General features: G+C 54.8%; 1 protein-coding gene across 4 annotated transcripts in view; it reads right to left on the bottom strand.

The window, feature by feature from the left end:
- Positions 1–24176, bottom strand: part of PITPNM2 (phosphatidylinositol transfer protein membrane associated 2) — a 138224-nt gene that overhangs the window by 16019 nt on the left and 98029 nt on the right. For all 4 annotated transcript variants that reach the window (XM_075533940.1, XM_075533942.1, XM_075533941.1 and 1 more), the window contains exons 3-7: positions 10442–10614; positions 6272–6486; positions 5355–5476; positions 4221–4448; positions 338–655 (exon numbers count right to left, since the gene is read on the bottom strand). In XM_075533940.1, coding sequence (XP_075390055.1) covers positions 338–655; positions 4221–4448; positions 5355–5476; positions 6272–6486; positions 10442–10519 — 961 coding nt within the window. In that variant the 5' untranslated portion in view covers positions 10520–10614. The remainder of the gene's footprint in view (positions 1–337; positions 656–4220; positions 4449–5354; positions 5477–6271; positions 6487–10441; positions 10615–24176) is intronic.

The following is a 24176-nucleotide window of genomic DNA, read 5'->3' as shown; positions in this document are numbered from 1 at the left end:
GCCAGTCTCACCCTGGGCTGTATGGGGGAGTCTGGGGAGCCAGCCCAGGTAGGGCCTAGCCTGGCACTGCTGAGTTGGAGAGAAAAGGTTCTGGCTCCCTACAGGGTTAGTTCCAGATGGTGTGAAAAGCTAAATTTTGCTTTAGGGTTGGCTATCTGGGCAGGGCAGGGTTGTATGAGAGAAGTGGGGAGGGCTTGGTCACCAGGTGCACAGCACAGAGCAGATACCAGTTGGGGGAGGGGACACGAGAGAGGCCCTCAGGGTCTTTGTGAATCCCAATTCTCCCCACCAGCTGGGCGGGGGGGTCTAGGAGGTTTGGGCTGGCGGGTGAGCTCACCTCCCCGCTTGGATGAGCGAGATGACTTGGAAGATGTGGACCACTGCTTCTTCAGGCCTCGTCCCGCCAGGGGTTCCCCACTGCTGCTGCCTCCGCCACCACTGCCGGACTCAGGCTCCACGGAGACCTCGTCCTGGACGCCTTCATCCTTGGCCAGCTCCGTGGCCTCCTCGTCCTCGCTGAACTGGGCCATCTTGCGGGAGAGCACCAGCTGCGCCTCCTTCTCCAGCTCTCGGATGTTCTCCATGCTCAGTCCGAACCACTCATCCTGCCAGCACCATGCCTGCCGGTGGGCCCGCACCATCACCCTCCGCAGGCCTGCAGCCCCCGGCCCAGAGGGGAAGACAGACAACAGCGGGCAGGGGTGGGGTGGGAGGACACACAGAGACAGAGAGAGGCAGGAGTCAGACTAGAGTTGGTTCAGAGTGTCTGGGCCTGGCCGGCGCTGGGTTGGAAGCCAATGCTGGCAGCCAGGCTCTGACTCACTGGGTGAGTGGCCTCTGGCCAAGACTGGAACCTCAATTTCCCCTCCTCACCCGTGCCTCAGTTTCTCTTCCTGTAAAACAAGGGTCTTCTCAGTGGCAGCTTCCAGGGAGTTTATAACTAGATCAGAAGAGCCTTGTGTTTGATCAATACTTCATTTGGGGGAGGGGATCTCTGTCTCCGGGGGCTGGGGGTGCTACTGGCACAGGGTCTCCTTGGAAGACCCTTGTCCCTGTGTCTGGGCCATTTTCCCTAACTTCCTGTTGAAAATCGAGTATAGACCAAGTTGTTACTGGCCCTACTTTTTAAAAAGTTGTTTTCATATAATGCACATGAAAAAGATAAAGCAAAATATTTAAAGCATACAGAATATGACTTTTTAAAATGGGGACTGAGCGCTGATCAGTGGGCTGCCCTGGGCTGTGGGTGGGAGTGGGGCGAACGGCAGACAGGAACAAAGGCAACTTCTGGGGGTGAGGAATGTTCTAGAGCTGGATGGTGGGGACGGTGGTAGGACTCTGTGAGTGGACGGGACTCACTGGACGGTGCTCTCACAATGAGCAAGTTCTAGGGTATGGAAATTCTTGCTTCAAACAGTTACGGTCACACTGCCCAGCTAAGAAAACGAACAGTCACCCATGCCCCTCCCCAGAAGAGTCAGTATCTCCCCTGAATTTTCGGTTGGCCATTTGTTTTTCTTTATGGTTTTCCTGCCACACAGGCTTCAGGAACATGGCGATCGGGCTCGCTTGCAGCAGCGTGTGCACCGTACTGCTGGTCACTTGTTTCTGGGGGAGGCCCACTCACACCTGTGAGGTTCTGGAGTGTGCCAGCTCACCGTGTGCGGCTGTTAGCCCCACACACCACACCAAATGGACTCCCTCTCACTCGCTGGGCCTCCGGCCCATTTTCATGTTCTAAATGGACTGCTCACAACAGTCTGGACCTTGCCTGGTCAACTCCAGGGCCAAATCCGGGAGTGAAATCGCCGTCTCTGGCCCCTGCCCTGGAGCCTCCTTCAGCTGGATGGTAAGCGTGGTTGCTGCTGAAGTCCTGAGGCGTGGCTTCAGACGAGCCACTGGGGGTCCAGAACCTCAGGTTCCTGTTCTGGGGCTGTCTGCTGACCTTGTGGGGCTGCCAGGAAGGGTAGGGCCCCTTACTCTAAAATGAATTTGAAAATGTTTCCTCTTGGGGTGGGGGTCTCGAAAGGGACCGTGGTGGCTCAATGGTTAGAGTGCTCTACTGCGAACCAGCTTGGCTGTTCCAGTGCCCTCTCTGCTTCCCCGAAGCCTGTGACTCATCCGTCAGCCAGATCACAGGCAGAGGGAGCAACCCCACCACCAAGGAGGTTGGAACTCCTCAGAACACGCCCCACTCCCGAGGTCCCAAGGGCAGCCTTCGACCCAGGACCGAGCTCGGAGGCAGGAAGGGACAGGGCAGACCAGGAATGACAACCACTGGCCCAGGGAGGAAGTGGGGACCGCACTCAATGTCATGAGACACACTGTGTGCAGGGCGTTGACAGAGAACTTTCACCCGCATCATAATACATGGCGCACAAAGGGAAAAAGGACGGGCCAGGAAGCCCTGCTCTGTCCTCTAGGGGTCACTGGGAGTCACGATCAAGTGGATGGTGGTGGATTTGGGTGGGCTGGGGGCTCGAACAGCTGGGACACGGCTATATGCCCATGGCCAGGAAGGAAGGAGGACAGCTGAGACCTGCGCCCTAAGAACCTGGGTGGTGCAATGACTGCCCCCGGCTGCTAACCAGCCGGTTGGAGGTGCGCGCTCACCCAAAGGCACCTCAGAAGCAAGGCCTGGCAAGGTGCCTTGGAAAAACCAGCCTCCCGACAGACGTGTCCGAGAGTCAGAGCGGACATGACAGCAACGGGCTGGTTCAGCCTCATGGTCTCTCCAAGGCCACTGGAGGAAGGCTGCCCAGTCTGGTCACTCGAGTCTGTTGATGATTCTGGGACCACGTTCAGAGGGACAGGTGCTTCCTAAACCACATGGTCTCCTTTCATCTCCCTTGCAGGTTCCCAGTTTTACAGATAGGAAATGTGATGTCAAGGAGGGGCAGCGATCTGCCTGAGTAGCAGGGTTGGGATGGGCCTGAGAAGTGGTGTCCTTTCCACCAGCCCCATGCTCCTTGTCTCTGGGGGAAGAACTGCCATTTAAGGGCTTTTTGGGGGAATGGGGCTTAGGGTGGGGAGAGAAGGTGTCTTTACAGCTTGGCCAAGCCCTTGGATGCAGCATTGGCTGAGGAAGGCTGGCCAGAGCCCCGAAAAGCTTTCAGGAGAAGGCGGGACAGTCAATGGCTGTTGAGCTAGTAGAGCCGCAACAGGAAGGAGTTGCGGCAATGCCACCCCATAGCTAGGTTAAGGCGTTGCCTTCTTGCCCACACCAGTCCAGCCCCTGTTGGCCATCACCACAGAGCTCCCGGGGGTCAGGGGCTGAATTCTGTCAAGACTGAACTGGCTGAGGCCACCCCTGCCACCCTTTCCAGCTTCAAGTCTCTGCCACCAGAGGGGCCCCACTCTGCAGTATATGACAACCTGACCCTAAGGGCGGTCAGGACAGCCCTTGTCCCAGATGCCGGGACTGCTTGAGGCAGTGGGGCAGTGAGGCTGGATGGGAGGCAGGCAGGAGCCCTGGGCCCAGCCCAGATCTGCTTCTGACTTGGGTCTACCCAGTACTTGTCACACGGGGGTACGCCTGTGCTTACGGTGTGGTCACCAGGGTTTGTAGGAAATCCACTGTCGATGATGACTGTGTGTATCTGATATGGTGCAGCTGGGGTTGGGGGCAGGCCCCTTGGCACCAACGTCCAGGACCAGGAAAGAGGGGGAGAGTCTGGGTGAGGGTAAGCTGGCTCGGTGCTGTCTGGGCCCAAAGTTCCAGGCCATCTCTCGGCCTGGCCCCTCTCCTAGCACTTCCTCTGGGTCTTCCCAGCACGACTCTGAAGGACACACCACACTGTGTCCCAGCTCCTAACCGTTGGAGTTTCCAGCCCAGTGAGAAGGGGTCAGCTGGGGCCGGGGCCTGGGTTCTGGAGTCCTCAGAGAGAAACACACTTTTCCCCGGGGTGGGTGCATGCTGGTGTCAACTGTGGCTGAGCGGATTCTGAGTCCTGGTGACCTCATGCATGGAGTTAGGTCTGCATGCGAGATGTGGTGGAAGCTGGCTGCCAGGCCTTTCTTCCAAGGTGCCTCTCTCTGGATGGTTTCCAACTGCCAGTCTTTCAGCTAGCAGGCAAGCACTGAATCACCTGCATAGCCAGGGACGCTGGCTGAGCTCACTCAAGAACCAGGTCTCGGTCTCTGGACGTGGGAGCCACAGCAGATGCTTGCTGGCGCCGAGGTGGGCAGAGAGAGGGCACAGTCTGGGCGCAGGGGCTCACCGGTGTCATGGATGAACCGCTCGATCTTGGACTGCATGCCCCAGTAGCGGAACTCCACCTTGCAGAGCTTGTAGGCGCACATGAGGGGAAAGACACGCTTCTTGTACTCCTCGATCCAATTGTCAGACAGGGGCCCCCGCTGCGTCTTGGTAGAGTGGAACAGCTTGGGGTCCTCTTCTGTCTTGTACTCATTGGGGGGCACGGGGTCCTTGACAATGTCGATGAAATCTGTAGGGAGACCATGAGAGTAGCCACCCCTGCCTCTGATCTGCCAGCTCTCCAAGTCTCCCCACCCTGCGCTCCTCCAGGGGGACTCTGTTTGTCTCCCATCCCAGGTTGCCTGGGAGCCAGGTCCACGGGCTGAGTCACCTCTCCAGGACAGGTGTGTCCCTTCTGAGACACCTGGCTGATAGCTTCCCTGCCTGGAGGTGGGGATGTGGGTGGGATCCCCAAGCTGCACCCTGGCCGCTGCTGAGCTCAGTGTGACCTACCCATGTCCCTTGTTTGGTGGCACAGTCATTTAAAAGTTCCTGAATGTGTTGTCCAGGAGCCCCTGTGGTGCAGAGGGCCTGTGTGCTGCTTCCTGAAAGGTTAGCTGTTTTAACCCACCAGCTACCCGTTGGGCTCCTGTACCGAGTTATGGCCTCAGAAACCCAAAGGACGGCTCTTCTGTCCTGGAGGGTTGCCGGGAGTTGGAATCAACTCTAGGGCAGTGGGTTTTTAATCTGCCGTCAGCACTTGAGCATCAGGACATTTCACTCGACAACCCCGCTGTTCTGCTTCTTTGCAGCAAGAAGAGTTCAGGAATGAAGCTGTCTTCCTGAATGACAGATGTCAGCTGGGGGTGGGTGGTTGGGAGAGGAGAGGCTGCCTGCCACTGAGGGGATGAGATGGCCCTGCCATTGGCCACAATCCCCACAATCCCCATCCCCTTCACCTGTGCCCTGTTCTCACCGGGAGTGGGCGCCTTTACTCTGTGACCACGTTCACACCTCTGGGCGCCTCCGTTTGCGTGTCAGGAGAATGGAGTGAGGATACCTGCCCTCCTCCCTCCCGGTGCCATGCTCAGCCTCTGGCTACCCCACCCGCTACCCCCAGTGGGTAGAGCCATGAGGGTGAGGCCCCGGGCTGTACCGATCATCAGCTGGTTCTTTTCCACAGGAGAGAGGCTGAACACGTTGGCGTTTTCACCAGCATCAGTTTTGTAGAAGGTTTCAATGTCGATAGAGAATTTCTCCACAAAAGGGCAGGTGAACCTGCGGAAGAGGGAGGGCCTGGGCAGGAGCCGCCATGGGCTGCAGCATGGGACAGCAGGTCAGGGCCTTGGGGCTGCCCCGGGGGGCTCTGGTCCTGGTGGGGAGCCTGGAAGGGGACCTGGAAGACTCCTGTCCCTCCCACCTCCTGGGCCTTCACCTTGTTCCAGAACAGCCAGGGTGTGAGGGTGGGCTGCGGGGACACAGTACAGAAAGCAGGCAATCTGCCCTAAGCTGCTTCTAGAAGTCCTGGTGCTCGCACCCTGGGTATAGGTACCCTCACAAATGGTAGGGCCCAATCTGCCCCCAGGTCTCCCTTCCAGCTGGAGACAGACTTAGAGGGCAGAGGGCTGCTGGGAGAGCTGGTGGATGCTGGCTGGCTAAGGCCCTTCATGCAGCATAGACCCCACCTGTCCTGTCCAGCATAGTGCCACCATGCTCCAGGGTGGACACAAAGTGGAGAGTCCCCTTCAGGGGAGAGAGAGCCAAAAGGGCACCTGCTCAACTTGGGGCGTCAGGAAATGCTGACACAGCCCATGTCCCTAGCTCCACCTCCTGCCTTCCAACAGTTCCCTGTCCAGCCATTTTCTTGGGGAACCTCACATGCGTTTGAACCTCCTAACACTGCTGGAGGGCAGAATGTCGTGCAGTCAGCCCCGCGCCTGGTCCCATGGCTTGGTGGCCCTTCCTTGGGGGTCCCTACACCAGGATCACTGGCCCTGGTGTAGGGAAACCTGGGGTTCCCTGTCCACGATGACCTGGCCCAAGCATAAATGGCCTGGGTTCCCCGCGGCTCACCTGGTCCGGGTGTAGGGGTAGGCGTTCCAGGACTCCTCCACCACGCGCAGTGCAGCTTTGGGCAGGATGGAGCGGAACCAGCCGGGGATGTGCATGCCCACGTGGTACACCTTGTGCGTGTACTGCCCGGAGCCGCCGGGGCCGTCCGAGTATGGCCGGTTCTCCAGGATCTCCACGCCACTGCCTTCGCCAAACGTCTCGTTGCGGCTCTTCTTCTGCAGAGACAAAAGCCCACTCCAGAGGCCATCCCAGAGGGCGCCTGGGCCAGGGCTCTTGGCAGAAGGGGCGGGTTTGCAGGAAGGGCAGGGGAGTGGAAGGGCTTTGATACCGAAGCCCCTCCACTGGGTACTTCTGAGGACAGTTCAGGCCCATGGTCTGAGAGCCCCAAGTCTCATACGGGCGCTCCAAAGAACCACGAAGCTGTAGACTCCAGCACCACAGCGTCCCTGACCCGGCCACCCGGGACTTCTTTTTGGTGTGATGAGGCCGCTTTAAAACTGACTGTTGACGCGTACGCAGCTCTGAGCAACCAGGGAAGGTGAAACTGGGGTGGGCAAGAAAGCTGCTATCTTCCCAAACAAAAGTATGCCCTGCCTCGCATGCCCACGAACACTGACGAGGGAGCTTGTGGGAAGTGGGAGGAGGCCTGGTGGCAGTGACTGACTTATGACGTCTGGTCACTGCTGGGTGGCTCTGCCATGACTGCCCAGCCCAGTCTCCCAAAGCTCAGGTTTCTGCTCAGGCAGAAAACCGGGTTATGGTGCCCCGCGACTGTAAGCTCAGCATCCGTCTCCATGGTGACATGACGGCATCACCAAGGGCATCCTGGGTCAGCTTCTTGAACAGCAGCTGCACAAACTCCCACCCGTGCCCGCACACCCACGCACAAACATCTGCATGCACACACCCCCATACACCCATGTGCAGGCAGCCCCCAGACTTGGTGCTCCCTCACACACCCACACCCTCCCACGGATGTCTGTGCACACGAGGCATTTCCAGCAGCATCGCCCTGCCCTGTCTGGCTGGGCTCTCCCTAGGGTGTGACCTGCGTTGCTCCAAGTGGCCGAGTCCCTGCACAACAGATGAGGAGCATGGGCAAGGCAGGGTGCTGGCCAAAGACAGAGGCAGAGGCAGTCTTTCCACCCGGGCTGCATGGGGCACCTGCCCAGAAGTTGCAGAGAACCCCCCAGTGGCCCAGGCAGACCTAGGCCTGAGTCTCGGTCTGGTCTAGCAGGCCAGCTGGGTAGTACCCATGACCACTTCGGGGAATGTACCTGTTTGTCCGGCTGTATCTGGGGCTCCTGGCTCCCAGCCTCTCATGGGAGATGGATATGGTGGGTTGTTTGGTGACTCAGAGGTCACAGTTAGCCCCTAGCTGACCCCTAAGGCTTTCCAACAGAGACGGATGGGTAAGCTTGGTTGCATGACTAGGTGTCATCTGTACCCCTAGGCAGGTGTCCACACTGTGGAGGGACAGGAAAGGCAGCCAGACCTCCCAAGAGACGGCACCCAAGAGACAGCACTCAGTGATTCTCTCACACCTCACAGAGTCAGTGGTCTGGCTCTGCTTCCTGCCCGGGCCCCGTGGGCTGCTGAGAGGGGTCCCACTGCCTCGGGACTGGTGTGTAGAAAGCTCCAAGATGTCTAGCTCGTCAAATCCAGGAGGCTCCACGGTGGGGCAGGGCAGGGCCCCTTCAGAGCTGTCCAGGGTCCTGGCCTTCTCCCAGCCTCTCCTTCTGGGCTTTCGCCTTTCACAGCATGGAGATGGTGTGCTGGACAGGCACTGGCTGGGCCTCCTGCCTGGACTCGCTCCATCCTGGGAGCAACTTCACAGAGGAGGCCCTCACTCAGCTCCAAGCACAGCAGGTAAGCGGCAGCAGCCATGGGAAGCGCGCCCCCATATCTCCCAGGCCTGGCCATCCTAAAGCCCAGCTCCGATCAGGGGCCAACGTGGGGGCCTACCCCCAGCTCTGGGCCTTCTGTAAGGGGGCTGTGGATGCTGTGTGCATAGTGGGAGCTACTGGGGACACCAGCAGCTTCATCAACTCCGTCCCCAGCCCCCAACACAAAGGAAGGAGGACACGGGGTGGGGACAGTGAACTTGCCTCTGTTTTCAGATGAGTATTAGATGGTGTCCCCAAAACTTGTGTCATAGTCCCTGCCCCCGTGTCTTTGTTCCAGCTGGGAAACTAGCTCCTTGGCTATGTTAAGGAGAGCCTGCCAGAGCAAGGGGGCCCCAGCCTGATCACTACTGAGCCTGAGCAAGGACAGAACAGACAGACAAACACACAGGACCCCCAGAAACCCTAAGAACTCCTGGGGCTACCATAATGAAGGACTTCACCCTTAGTGTGCACTTCTCTCTTCAAAGAGCTCTCTGTTCTCTGCAGCCCCTGCCCCACCCCGCCCCGTGGCACTGCTGTTACAGCAGCACACCGGACTGCAGATAGCCCCTTGGGTTCAACTAGCACTCGACACACACTGTGACCATTTCTCACACATGTGCCCCATGAGGCTGGAGTCGGGAGGTCAGGCCTGTGGGCAGACAGTGGAGGGACCAGTACTGGAGTGGAGCAGGGCATCCTGGGAGCAGCAGGATCTCAACACAGGCTGACCACGGCAGGCAAGTGGGTGTCTGGGGACAGGTCCAGGGCCACCCTCCCCCTTCTGCTCTGGCCTCTGGCCAGTGACCTGATGCTCAGGGGGTGGTTGTGGGAGGGCTCAGCAGCAGTTCGGTCCCTCACAGGACTGCCTCCTCACCTCTAGGGCAGCTCCTCTTCCTTAGCACGCCCCACGGCCAGCAAGTCTCCCATCTGTCCCATGGGGAAGTGGCCCGTAAGAGCCTTTCCTGGTGAGTGTTCCACAGGGCGCAGGCTTAGGCAATAGAGGACTACGCCGAGGCTCACACATGGCCCCTTCACCAGCAAAAGTCAGACAGATCCAAGGGACCCAGTCTCAGAGGCAGCTGCACCCCACCTGCCTTCCACTCCAGCTTGGGCTGGTGGGCCTGTAGTGGGCAGCTCAGCCTCTGAAGACAATCCAAGAGGGCTTCTAGAGATTCATGGAGAAATGGGATATTTCCATTTCTACTTATTGGGGTCTGGGATTTGCAGACATGCAAGTTGCTGTCCTGCATGAGCAGACATAGAGTCCACACTCAGAACACAAGAAGTGGCCGAGTGGACGGGCCAGAATCCCTCTGTGCAGTGGGGACTGAGAAAGTCCAGGATCCAGTGGGTGGGAGGATATATACTGTGACCACCAGATCACCAGGCCTCTCTATGGCAGAAATACCAGCCAGCAAAGAGGCCCAGGCCCAGGGCAGCACTGCATCCAGTTCCAGGGAGCCTCCGGAGCCTCGTCCAAAGGCTGCCGAGCCACACGCTTTCCTTGTTAGAGTTCGCAGGGTACTGTTCCCCTCGGCCCACCTCCCCACACCCCAATCCTCAGCAGAGGTCCTAAGGACACCAGGGAGTAAGGACGTGGCCTGAAAACCTCCCTCCACCAGAAGTAGAGAAGCAGGCTTTAGAAGCACCCTGGTGACAGGGTGGGTCTCCCCACCCAATCTGATATTAGCAGACATGAAATGCTCAGTGCTCTGTGCTGACCTCTCTGCCCTGGGAGCCAAGGAGCCCAGGAGCCCAGGGAGGAGCTAGCTGGGTGAGCTGACTGACATGGGGGTGGGAGGGGGAGCAGGGGGAGCAGACAGCAGCCCCAGAGACCCCTGCCTGAGCACAAAGGCCCTAGGAACAACGAGGGCAAGTAGCTCACAAGGAGCCACATGGCGCTGTTAAAGAGTCCCTCAGCAAACAGTCCAGACCACCAAGCCCTCTCGGGAACTTCCGCCAGGGCTGCCCAGCGGCTGGCTGTCGGTGTTATCACTAAGTCCCCTGGCTGGGTTGACGGTGGGATGTGGGGCGGGGGCCTGCTGGACAGGGCGCTCCCTTTCACTGACAGCCCAGTCAGGGGTCTCAGCAGGGAAGTCTAAGCCTGCCCCTCATCTTGAGCTGGAGCTGCCACTCTGGGCACAGGGCTGGTGGGAGAGCAGGAAGGACTGCCTCAGTGAACAAGGGCCCAGCCGTGACCCCCAGTGGAGAGAGAGTGTGCTTATGTCAGGCCCAGGGGGGAGGCCAGACTCTAGGGGCAGCCAGCTGGGGTGGGACCCACCTGGATCATGTAGAGCTGGGCGATGCGGTACTCCTCCACGGTCATGGGCAGCGGGATCCGGTACTCCTTTATGATCATCTTGGAGCCCGTGCCTTCCCACGGATGGGAACTGCACGCTGGGGACTGCTAGGCAAGCTTCCTTAAACCACCATGACCGAGCTCACCAGGGACCCCTGCAGACAGAGAAGGGCAGCATGGTCACTGTCTGTGAAGCCTGGTGGGGACAGGGACACAGACCCAAGGCTGGCATCTGGGGGCTGGCTCCACAGGAGCCAAGGGCATGACCTTGAGAAATGCCCACCCCCCAGTGGCCCCCGGCTTGTGTTTGTTCAGTGACTTTCAGTGTGGCTGGGAGGCCAGGATTGGTGGGTGTGCAGCCCCTCCTACGGGGAAGCTCAGGCTGGTCGCTCCCTGCACACCGGCTGCAGGAAGGCTCGTGGCTCTTGTTGCACTTACAGAGTTAACCAGCTCGGCACAGTGGAGTCGAGAGGTTGGAAGTAGCCTTCTGCTACTGGCCCTGGGCAGGAAGCAGACAAATCTGCCACAAGAAGTCCACAGGCCAGCAGCCTGGGACCCTCTGATGACGGGTCAGCAGCTCTGCCCTGGTCACCCTGCACAGGTGGCATCCCTGTGAGATCCACAAGTCCCACCCAATGGCAAACGTCCTGACAGCCACTCCTGGGTCGGATAGTTATATTCGAGATACAGAGATCAACAATGAGAGAGTAAGTCCTTGTGGCACTGTCAGGTTGGCACCCGGCTGGTGACCGCAAGACCACCAGCTGCTCCACAGGAGAGAGATGCAGCAGTTAGATGAAGATTTGGTCTCAGAGTCCTCTGAGATACGTCCAGTCCCCTCAGTCCTACAGGGTTGCTATGAGTCAGAATTAACTCCATGGCAGTGGCTTTCGAGTTTGGGTTAGAGCAGCGGTTCTCAACCTGTGGGTCACCTGATTCATCACAGTAGCAAAATGACAGTGATGAAGTAGCAATGACAATAAGTTTATGGTTGGGGCCACCAAAACATGAGGAACTGTAGGAAAGGGTTGAGGCATGAGGAAGGTTGAGAACCAGTGGGTTGGAGTAAGAGAAAGGCAGGTGGCGGAACCTACCCAGAGTCACCTCACAAGAACCTGGGGGTCTGTTTCCACCAGCTCACACCTCCTGACAGTCCTGTAGAGCAGTGCAGCTCTGTCACTGATGTTTGAACCCACCAGGGGAGAAAGATGCAGCTGTCTGCTTCCATCCAGATTGACCCCAGGGCCTGCGGTTCTGCTCTGTTTTATGGGTGGATATGAGCAGGAGTTGGCACTGGGCCAAGGTCCTGGCAGTTCCGCTCTGCCACTGAGTGCATTCTTGCCCAGAGTGGCTCTATAGGAGAGGGTAGAGCGGCCCCTGTGTGTTTCTAAGGCTGTAATATTCACAGACGCAGACAGCCTCATCATTCTCTCAGGGAATGCCGGGTGGGGTGGGTTTGAACTGCTGACCCCGAGGTTAGCAGCCCAACTTGTTGTGCACTACACCACCTGGGCTCCTGGGTCCTGGAAAGAGACAGGACCATTGCAATGCCAATGCGCTCACAGTAGCTTCTGTCTCAGAGCGCAGAGCACCTCCAATAAAGGGTTACACCCACAGCAGTCAGAATGCATCAACAGACACCATGCTCCAAGGGGTTCCCTCCTCATGTGACCCCTCCCCCAGATCATCATCCGGAGAGCAGAGGCTTTGTGGGACCTGCCATCTGGGAACTTGAGGGATTCCCATAGTAAGGGCATCCAACAATGGGCAGGCGCAGAGTTGGGGCAGTGTTTTGAGAAAGGATGCTCTGGGTATGGCAGTTGGAACCAGTAATGTCTCACGGTGGCCAGGGGCTCGGGGATGGTTAAGGGCCCTCAGTGAGGGGTCAGTCGCTCTGACGCATTTGGGGGAAGCGAAAAGTCAAGGTTTGATGACGTTTTTCCACGTGGTTTCATATTAACTCCCTCACAAAAGGCCTTCTGGAATCCATGTCGCTGAAGAGGAAGTGGGGGCCCAGGCTGCTCTCAGATGACCTGTGAGGCCCATTTCCTCTGTGCTGTGTTCTCATCTGACAACAAAAAGGGCCTACACAACTCCGGTGAGTGTCTGCACTGCCAAAGAGCTGCCCTGTGGGGGCCTGCCTGCCCCATCACCTGGATTGCCCGCCTACACTCATGCATGCACAGTCAGAGTGATTCTCCATCAGCAGGTCCCCAACCCAGGGGCTGAGTCCAGGCTTGAGGACTGGGGTGAAGGGATACTGGTGGGGGCTAATCATACTCCTGAGGCATCTCTGTGGTATCCCCCATCTACAAGCAGGGACACAGTCTCCACTTAAAGCAGGCCTGGGGGTGCTACCAAGCACGCAGGGGTGCTGTACACGCATCCCCATGAGTTAGGCTCGAGTTGATAGTGGTGAGTTTGTTTTTGGTTTCTAATGCGCAGCCAAAACAGGACCCAGTAGCATTTACCCTTTCTCTTTCAGGCAGGCTGGCAAGTGAGACGCTGCCTCCAATGGGCACAGAGATCCATAGGAGATACAAACCCAGGGCCCCGAGGCCCGGGGTGCCACCCGTTCTCAGTGGCCAGCAGCCAGCGGGCAGAGCTCAGGACAGTGAGGTGAAAGGGGCCACACTGATTGTCCTGGGGATCACCAGACCATGCCAATGGTGCGGGCCCAGTTCCCACTAACGCTGGGTAGAGAAGGGAGAACATAGCTCTCTCCACGAGGTACTAAAGACCCAAAGGGTGAAGGAGGGGAGGGAGATCCAGAGTGCCCAGGTCCCAAACCTTGGTGCCTGCGGCTGTGACTTTCTTGATTTGGAAACACAGTCTTTGCAAATGGAATGAATTAGGATGGCATGGAGTCAGCCTGATCCAACATGAGTGGGATCCTCCTAAGGCGAGAAGAGCTAAAGAGAGGGATGATGGCTACGTGCCCTTGGGGACAGAGGTGGAGGCTGCGCAGACAAGAGCCGAGGGCTGCCCGGGCTGCCAGAAGCTGAGAGAAGCAAGGACGGTGCCTTGCCAGCACCTGGCTTGGGATTTCCAGCCTTCAGGCGGTGAGACAATTCATTTTCTGGTACTTAAGGAACTGCAGCTCCCCACACGGACACGCAGAGTGAACAGTTGCATTGTTGGCGTTGTGCTGGCGAAGAATATTGAAAGTACCGTGGACTGCCAAAAGAGCACATGAATAAAAAAAAAGAATACACAAATCTAGCTTGTTAGAAGTATGGCTAGAGTGCTTTTAGACACAAGGATGGGGAGACTGCTTCTTACATACTTTGCACACGTTGTCAGGAGAGCTCGGTCCCTGGAGGACATCATGCTGGGTAGAGTGGAGGGGCAGCGGAAGAGACGGGGCCCTCAATGAGATGGACGGACACAGTGGCTGCAACTATGGGCTCAGGCAGAACAACTGTGAGGAAGATGCAGGATCAGGCAGGGTTTCCTTCTGTTGTGCATAAGGTCGCTATGGGTTGGGACCGATCGGACAGCACCTGACAACATCAAAACCTCAAGGAGCCCAGGGGTCCCGCATGGGTTCTATGTTGGGCTGCTAGCCATGAGGTGAGCTACCAGCTCAGCTGTACCAGCTCCCCCTCAGGGGGCAGATGAGGTCTTCTGATCCCGTAAAGATGTAGTCTTGGAAACCCAGAGAGGCAGTTCTACTCTGTCCTACAGGGTGCCTATGAGTTGGAATTGACTTCAGGGTAGTGAGTCTGTGTTTGCTATTGTATACCCATGTGCATTTTGATGTTTTTCTCCCCGAGAAGAATCTAACCCATCAGATGCTGATGGGGCAGTTCCAGCCCCAGCTGACCCCGTATGGGTCACAGTAGAGCTGTAGATGATATCTTTCTTCTGGACTTGAACCTCCAGTCTGTCCGTTAGCAGCGGGAGTGCTCACTATTCCCAGGACTGGTGTGCTTTTGATAGCTGCCTGCTTGCTCAACACCATGTGCCCGGGATTCATCCCTGCCACTGCATGCATTTGTAAGTCATTCACGCTCATCGCTGTGGTCACCAATTACTTCTCCAGCCCACTGCTGATGGGCACTTCCAGTGTGATCTGATGTGCACGGTGCCGCCGCGAACAACGTGTAGGCACTGGATTTTACATGTGGCATGCCAGAGGGAAAATCACACCCACAAGCCGTTCCTCAGGTGGGACCACAGATGGTCAATGACCTACAGGCATTTGCTGTGAACCACACTGATCTCATGACCTCTGACACCCAACAGATGGGACCCCTGGGCAAAGCATGTGTAACAGCTCTGGGGAGCGTGTCTGGCAGATAATCACTCCAGAATGCAGCTGCAGACTTTTCCAGGTCACTCCCCACATTCTCTGCACACTTCCACTTAGAAGACGCTGAGTCAACACCGTCATCAGAGAGGGATCCACACATTGAAAGGCAGGACAGGTGAAGAGCACACATCACAAAGAAGAATCACCTACAGCAGCAGTTCTCAACCTCCCTAATGCCGCAGCCCTTTAATATAGTTTCTCATGTTGTGGTGACCCCCCAACCATAAACCTATTTTTGTTGCTACTTCATAATTATAATTTTTCTACTGTTAGGAATTGGGTGACCCATGTGAAGCGGTCCTTTGACCCCCCAAAAGGGTTGCGACACACAGGTTGAGAACCGCTGACCTAGAGAAATACATAATGGCCCGAGGCAAGTGGATCTCTGTAGACTCAAGGAAATTAGAGATTAAGTCAGTTTACAAACTGTCAGGAGCAGGGGGTAGAAGAAAAGAGATCCAGAAATTTAAAAGAGAAATGATGTGAACAACAGGATAAAAGATGAGCTGGCAGAGTACAGAATAGCACATGGAGAGAAAAATAAAAAACATCACAGGAATTTTTAAAAGCTATTATTATAGAGCAAAAAATAAATAAATAGAAAAAGTACAGCATAAATAACCCGAGTCATTTATACAGGTTCGAGGAAATCTCTCAAAAATAAATGGAATATGGCCAGCCCCACTATGAGACACGACATCCCTCACTGACACGGGGTCCTACAAGTGACAACACTGGAGACACAGTGTGGGAATGGCACCTGATCTGATCCCACTGCACCGAGGCAAAACACTAAGGGGTGTGCAACAGAACAGCAAGGGGAGCAGAGCAAGGAAGTCCTGAGGGAATACCAAAAATAGACTTTGGGACCAGGGTGTGGTACCCCATCAGACTCTACTTGAAAACACTCCTAAAGGTCAATAAACAGACTTGAATTATTTATAGGATTTCCTTTTTTGTCATTTGTTTTTTGTTGTTCTTGTTATTTTGTTTTCTTTTGTTGCTTTGTTTTGCTTTTGTGTATATTATTATCTCTGCAGGTCTATCTAGATAAGGATAAACAATCTGATGGAGAAAACAACTGGACTGACAGTTCTAGGGGAGAAATGGAAGAGGGGGAGGCTGGGGTGGGGGGGCGGCGGGAAGGAAGTGGGTGTTAACAAATCGAGGGACAGGGAACAAGTGATCCAAAAATCGGGGGCAAGGAGGGTGTAGGAGGCCTGGTAGGGCTTGATCAAGGGCAAGGTAACCAAGAGGAATTACTGAAACCCAAATGAAGGTTGAGCATGATAGTGGGACAAGAGGAAAGTAAAAGGAAATAGAGGAAAGAACTAGGAGGCAAAGGGCTTTTATAGAGGTCTAAATACAGGCATGTGCATATGTAAATTCACTTATATATGATGATGGGGAAATAGATCTATGGGCATGTATTTATAGCTTCAGTATTACGGTAGCAGATGGACATTGGGCCTCCACTCAAGTATTCCTTCAATGCAAGAACACTTTGTTCTATTAAACTGGCATTCCATGATGCTCACCTTCCTGACACGATCGATGAAAACAAATTGGGTGCATAAGCAAATGTGGCTATCAAAAGATATAGCGTCTGGGGTCTTAAAGGCTTGAAGATAAACAACAGCCATCTAGCTGAGAAGCAACAAAGCCCACATGGAAGAAGCACACCAGCCTGTGTGATCTCGAGGTGTTGATGGGACCAGGTACCAGGCATCAAAGAACAAAAAAAAATCATATCATTGTGAATGAGGGGGAGTGCAGAGTGGGACACAAAGCCCATCTGTAGGCAACTGGACATCACCTTACAGAAGGGTCTCAGGGAGGAGACGAGCCAGTCAGGTTGCAGTGTAACAATGATGAAACATACAACTTTTCTCTAGTTCTTTAATGCTTCCTTCCCCCCCATTATCATGATCTCAATTCTACTTTACAAATCCAGCTAGACCAGAGGATGTACACTGGTACAGATAGGAACTGGAAACATAGGGAATCCAGGACGATGACCCCCTCGGGGCCAGTGCTGAGAGTGGCCATACCGGGAGGGTGGAGGGAAGGTGGGGTAGAAAGGGGGAACTGATCACAAGGGTCTACATATAACCTCCTCCCTGGGGGACGAATAGAAAGGTGGGTGAAGGGAGACATTGGACAGTGTGAGACATGACAAAATAATAATAATGTATAAATTATCAAGGGTTTGTGAGGGAGGGACAGGCGGGGAGGGAGGGTAAAAAATGAGGAGCTGATACCAAGGGCTCAAGTAGAAAGAAAATATTTTGAGAATGATGATGGCAACAATGTTCAAATGTGCTTGACACAATGGATGGATGTATGGATTGTGATAAGAGTTGAACGAGCCCCTAATAAAATTATTTTTTAAATTAAAAAAAATAAATGGAGAAAAATAAGACAAAATGACAGTGATAGGAGGTAAAAGGAAATCTAACACACATATAATTGGTGTGCTTCTGGAAGAAAACAAAATAAAAGGGATAGGGGAAAAAACTCAAATATGTAATGGAAACCGCTCTGAAATAAACAAAAGATTAGATTCTACAGACTGAATTGACATTTTATGTCCTAAGAAAAGCGAATAGAGTAACTAACCATGCACCACACCCTGACAAAGTTACTGATCTGTGAGATTATAAAAGCACACAGAGCTAGGCACAGGGGAAGGGGCTGTGGAGAACCTGCTTTTCCCAGAAAACAATGGGACCCATCTACAGAGTTCCGAGAGAAAGGAATCATGACAAGAGTTTCACACCTGGCAGAGCCATCCTTGAAGTATTCATGTCTCAGACGTTCTCCGACATACATGTCAGGGCTTTTTCAATCACAAGGCTTAGTAAAGAAATGACCTGACTTTGAAATCCGGCCAACAAAAATGACAGTAAGGTTGGCAAGGGAAACATTCTGTGGCTATTACATTAATATTTTGAAAGTGGCATCATTTATAGTTATTGAAAAGAATGTAAAAACAATAACAGCGATAATACTGAATTAAGCAAAAACTTGGAGTGGGGAAAAAAAGGAGGCAGAAAATGTTATTTTCCTCAACTTCCATAGTATGAAACTTAGCTTATGACATAGGTTAAAAAACAAACAGTACTGATTTCACAATTTCTTTAAAATTGTTTTTATAAAAATTTGTTTTTATTTTAGTTTAGTTTAACTTCGTAAGAACTAGTAACACTTATGCGTTTAAATTGTGGTGCTGGCGAAGAATATTGAAAGAACCATGGACTGCCGAAAGAACATATAAGCCTGTGTTGGATGAAGTATGGTCAGAAGGCTCTTCAGAAGCAAGGATGATGAGACTTTGTCTCACGTAACGTGGACATGTTGCCAGGAGAGACCAGTCCCTGGAGGAGGACATCTGCGTGGTAAAGCAGAAGGGCAGCGACAAAGATGAAGGTCCTTGACAAGATGGACCAACGTGGTGCGGCGGCTCAGGCACGGGGACAATTGGAAGGGTGTCCCAGGACCGGGAAGTGGCTCGGTGTCAGAATCTACTCGGTGCCACCTAACACTTATGATTTAACAAAAAGCTTTTCTGAAGTTTAGTAATGCCTCTGCCTCATTTTTGAAAAGTTAAGGTTGTCTTTAAAAATTTTTTTAATCATTTATTTTGGGAAAGTAACTTTTTAAAAATCATTTCATTGGGGGCTCGTGCAGCTCTTATCACAGTGCATCCGTCCATCCATTGTGTCAAGCACATTTGTACACTTGTTGCCATCACCATTCTCAAAACATTTTCTTTCTACTTGAGCCCTTGGTGTAAGTTCCTCTTTCCCATGCCTTCCCACATTAACCCATGATGATTTTAAATTATTTTTTCATGTCTTACATTGACTGTAACTCTTCTTTAAAGTAATTTACTTTGTTTTGCTGTTATTGAGAAATACACGCAGCAGAACATGAGCCAATTCAGTGCTTTCTAGCTGTGCAGTTTACTGAAGATGTGACTCCCTTCGAGCAACCACTCTCACCGTCCTGGTCCATGAGAAGGTTGACTTTGACTTTGACATGCACATAGAATATGATCCATTGGAAAAGTCATGGTTACTCTCTGCGGCTCTCTGCTTACAGATGCAGAGTCTGGGATGGTGCTCTAGGTGGGGACTGCCCTAGATTGGCGACTTGGGGCAACTTTTACTTGCATTCTCCTTCTTTGCTTGAATTTTCACCTGTGGCGACAGCTGAAGGGTTTGAGGGGTGCTTGGGTGATTGAAAGCATGGACGTTGAGTCAGCCCGACTCCCACTATCTAATCCTGATCTGGGGCCATGCCCTCTTTTATCTCTTTGATCTTTGACTTTCTTTTCCTGCAAAATAGGGACAATATTAGCATGTGAGGTGAGGGTGGGGGGTAGTGAGACAATGTCCCTGAAGTGCTTACTCCAGCCTCCATAGTGGATCAGTCCCCAGCCAGCAGTGGTTAGTGACTAGGAGGGAGCGTCGTGCTGAGCAGGTGTAGTGGGGGTCCAGTGGAGGAACTCTTTCCTTCCAAGCAGGAGACCCAGGTTCAAGTTCCAGCCAATGCCCCTCATGCACAGCCTTGGGCTGTCTGTCCGTGGAATCTTGGGTATTGCCACGATGCAGAACAGGTTGGTTTCAGAAGAGCTTCCGGACTAAGAGGGATTCGGAGTAAATGCCTGGTGATCTACCTCCAAGCATCAGCCCAGAAAACCTATGGATCCCAACGGTGTGATCCCAGACCATTGTGAGGCTGGGGATGGCACAGAGCCAGGCAGCATTTTGTTCTGTCATACACCAGGAGGGCCACCCGAAGTCTGGGGCTGGCTCCAAGTCAGCAAACAGCAGCTGTGCGGAGCAGTCTGGGAGGCAGACACTGTGAAGTAGACCTGTGGGCGTCCTGGCTGGGCTGCTTCCACCAGGTCCTGACCCACGGTCACCTGGAAGGGAGACTCACAGGGAGGGGGGCGGGGGGAGGGCCTGCAGCAGCTAGAGCACAGACAGTTTAGGGTAGACCTGGTTCACCCCTGCTTCTGCCTGAAGCGAAGGAGCTTGGGTAGGCCCCACCCCGCATCCCGGCAGGCACTGTGGCCGCTGTGTCTGCCTGTCCCCGAGCCCCTCGTGCCCAGCAGCTGAACCCAGACAATCTCATTACGCCCACTCAGCTGCAGGCTCGGGAGACAGGGGACACTTCATCTCTGTCTCTGCTGGAGTCGTGATGGGCGAGACAGATTCTGCTTTATGGTTTTCCACAGGGCAGCTTCCAGGGCCTGGCACCATGAGAAGGAATGAGACATAGACGTCTCGAGAGGCTCATCTGAGAGAGAAGGTGCCCCAGGGCCCTGGCCCCGGCTAATAAACATGCACAGGCACTGGCACACACACACATCCCCGCACCCCTCCACATGTCCACATCCACATATCCGTGCCCCCACTCCCACCCCCACACGCAGGTCCACTCAGCCCTCTCCCAGAGGACCATAACAGGGCCTCCTGGGGGCCTCTAATGCGGTGCAGGGCTGGGAAAAACCCTGGGCTTCCCAAAGATCTGTCTTCACCACAGTCACCTGTGAGTCACGGTCACCTGTGATTGGGATGGAACCTTGTGCAATGGGGGCCACCTTGGTGGGGTGGCCAGGGGACAATAGGTGGGTTAGCAGGAAGCACACTCTGCACAGCTAAGAGCCCGGTGTCACAGCTGCACTATGCTCGCTTCACTCAGGCCTCACCTGCTGTGGACCATGCCACCTGGTGTGCATCAGCAAAGGTGTGCAGCCCAGGTGAACCAGCTCACTGCCAGGGGTAGGCAAGCACAGCCAAGTCGTATGTGCCTCACTTCCCACGTGCAGATGTGGATGGAGGCGGGGGCAGGGCTGCAGGCAGATCAGAGCTGCCTCTCGGTTCAACCCCATGAGGGTACACAAGCCCACCTCCCTCCCTTCTAGGCTGCCCACCTGGCCTGAACCAAGTGGGGAAGACAGAGATCAACCTGCAGAGGACTTGAACATCCACACCGGCTGGGTGTACCTGCTGGGCAGCCAGGGTGGTCATGGGCCTTCCCTGAACTAGAGGGGCAGACAGCCCCAGCAAACAAGCAGCTGGCCCACAGCCAGTTCAGAGTGGGCAGGGCGGGGCCTGAGGGCTCTCTGCCGCTGGGGGAAAGCGGAGAATGGAGGTTACAGAACACAATGTTTTCCACACTGATTTGGGCCTTGGCATTCTGGGTGAACTTGGGGAGGGAAGCTTTGGGGGGTGGGGTGGATTGGAGGGTGCCAGGGGGTGGAAGCTGGCTAGTGCCACGTGGCCATATTCCTAGCCAGGGCCCAGACTGAGGCAAGCTCTCAGGGAGGGTTGCTGGGGGCAGCCTTGAGCAAAGAGAGGGGGTGGGAGGGCCCTTATGCATCTCTTCTTCCCAGATTCCTGAAAAACGCCTTCCCAGTTCTCAACTTCCCTGAACCACTGGCTCCAACCTAAGGTTCAAATAGGGGTGGTCCCTGGGAAGCGAGGTAGAGCCCAGTCCCATGTGGGCAGACCCTGTCCTTGCCTTCAACACCTGCAGCTCAGGGCAGCAGGCTCCTTGAACAGGAGGGGACTAAAGGGTCACCTGAGGAAGGTGGGGAGTAACTGTGCCCCTGGGTCATTCTGAAGGCCAGGAGTGGGGTGCAGGGTGTTGAAGCTGTGAGTGGGATGCCCCATTATGAATCACGCGGAACGCAGGACAGATAATGGCCCTGCTGGGCTTCCCAGCTGTAAATCTTATGAAAACAGTCTCGTCTTTCTCTCTCCGAGCAGTTGGTGACTTCGAACTGCCAACCTTCTGACTAGCAGCCCAGTATTTTAACCAGGGCTCGTTCAGGTTTCAGAAGCCAGCCCCATATCAGTGGCCTCCCTGCCCTCCCTGCTCTCCGGGTGGCAGGGGGTGAAAGCCCTGGCTGGGAGGATGCAGCTAGGAGAGTTTGTGTGGAGCAGTGCCGAGACCCTGGGCAGGAGGACAGTCTCTGTCCTGTAGCAGTTTTTTCTCCTTCAGGATGCAGAGGTCCATGGAGCTGGACTCAGAAGAAAGAGTTGTGTCTAGGCTTGAAGACCCCTGCTCAAATCTGACTCTGGCTTTATAGGGGAGGAGACTGAGCCAGAGGAGGCCAAGGGACCCTCACCCAGCCGGCTTCTCCCCTCCCTGAGTCTCATGGCCGTGGGGAGGGGAGAAAGGAGCTGGGAGAGGGTGGGGGTACTCTAAGAAGCTTTGAAAGGAAGACACAGCCCCAGCCCAGGCTCCAGGCCCCAAACCCACTGCAGGGAACCCCACTCACTGGGTGGTTGGCCTCACCCTCATGTGCAGGGCTAGAGTGTGTGCCAAGCTGCTGTGGTGGTTGGTCACCAACCCCAGGGGATAGTGGCCACTTGGGACTACGGGGAGCAGTGTTCTGCAGGGGGTGGGGAGGGGCCCCTTAGAAAATAACACCCCTCCACTTTCTGTCAGATCTGAGGGTTACAAAGCATTTCACCCATTACCTCACCCCTATTATTCTCCCTATGGGACAATGAAGAAGGCAGACTGAAGAACTGAGGCATCCAAATGAACGGTGCTGGCAAAGAATGTTGACGATACTGCCAGAAGAAAGGAATAAATCTTTCTGGGGAGAAGTACCACCCCGGTGTTTCTTAGAAGCGAGGGTGGTGATGTGTTTTGTCTCACGTATTTTGGACCAGTCCCCAGGGAAGGACCTGGTGCTTTTTGGTAGAGTAGAAGGCCAGGGGGCAAGAGGACGTCCCTCAGGGAGATACATTGACACGGTGGGCCAGCAGTGGGTTTCAACATACGCAGTGACTGTGAGGAGGGGTGGCGCAGGACTGGGCAGTGTTCCTTTCGGTTGTGTGTGGGGTCACTATGGGCTGGAGCAGATGCGATGGCACTTGACAACGATGTGGTGCAGAGAGAGGCCTGTACCCTGACCAGATGGCAAGCGGTGCTTGAGTCGCTGTCCTCTCTTGGAGCATAGGAGGGCTGGAGCCAGGTTGGGGGTGGGAGGTGTCCTCCCACCAAATGCCCTGAAGGTTCAATGAGACAACAGAGACACACTGGAGGGGAGCCTGCCCCACCCTGCCTCAGCCTGGGGTTCCACTGTAAGTTCTGGTCACTCCCCCATGGGCTGCACGGCCCAGGGACATTCCTTCTAAAGATGCAGCACCACTGTGTGCTGGGGCTTTGGGGAGCCTGCTGGCCTCAGCCAGGGGCCCTCTTGTGGGGAGAATGACCCCTGGCAGGGCACAAAAGAGGCAGGCTTTCCTGAGACGTGGGTATTGAGCTCTGTGGTCAACTGTGGGGCAGGCTGTGCCCAAAGCCACACTGGACTCAGCTCTTTAGTGCCCCTTTCCCCCCCCCCCCCAGGCATCAGAGGCTGTTGGCAGCTGGCTGGACACCAGGCAGAGCTGGGCTTCTAACTGCAAACCAGGGGACCGTCCTTTGACATAACAACCTTGTGCAATGATGATCGTACACCACAGGCACCCACAGGACAGACCCCAGTACTTACTTATTAAGCAGCATTTGTCCGAGATGGTGAACAGGGACACCCCAGGAGGCCACACCATCCTTCTGGGTCTGCTAGTGCTGTCAGTCCCACTCCCCTCCCTTCCTTGTCCCGAAGCTTCCAGCTCCTGTTTTCTCAAATCCCCACTGTCAAACCTACCAGCCTGCCTGCATGTCTCCTGCTGCAATGGACAGAATGCATGGGGTCTCACGGCCTCCAGTCAATTCCAGAACCTCTTCTCCGGCAGTCTCCTCCATCTGTCTCTGGGAGCTGCCCCATCAGCATGCAAACATGCAAGCCATCCAGTCATAGCCTCAGTGTTCACAAAAACAAAGACAGCGGGTATTCCCCAAACCCAAACGCAACCCACTGCCACGGAGTCATTTTTGAGTTAATCGATAGGACAGAGCAGAATTGCTCCACGGGGTTTCTCAGACTGCCAGTCTTTATGGGAGCCTCATCTTTTTCCCTCAGAGGGGCTGGTGGGTTTGGAATGCCAACCTTGCCATTTGCAGCTCAATGCTTAACTCACAGCACTACCAAGGCTCATTGACCTCAAGTCCAGAGGGCCACAAATCCCTGGGATGCATTTAGAGTTGCAGAATTCCAACTCTATGACTTTCTGGAAGAGGCAAAATTATAGAGTCAGACAGAAAAGGTCACCAGTCGCCAGCGATTCAGAGAGGGAATGGGGAGGAAGCAGTTGGTGGCCCATGGAGTAGTTTTAGGGCAGCGAAGCTATTCTCCACCAAACTGTGATGGGAGACACAGGACCTCTCTCAAAAACCCATTGGGCTGTAAGACACAAAGAGTAAACCTGAATGTAAGCCACAGAATACAGTCAATAATAATGTATCACGATTGGGCCATCAATTGTAACAAAT

The sequence above is a fragment of the Tenrec ecaudatus genome, chromosome 16, assembly GCF_050624435.1.
Source record: "Tenrec ecaudatus isolate mTenEca1 chromosome 16, mTenEca1.hap1, whole genome shotgun sequence".
In the NCBI taxonomy this organism is placed as follows: Eukaryota; Metazoa; Chordata; class Mammalia; order Afrosoricida; family Tenrecidae; genus Tenrec; species Tenrec ecaudatus.
Note: the sequence above shows the minus strand (reverse complement) of the source record. Positions and strands in the feature narration are given on the sequence as shown.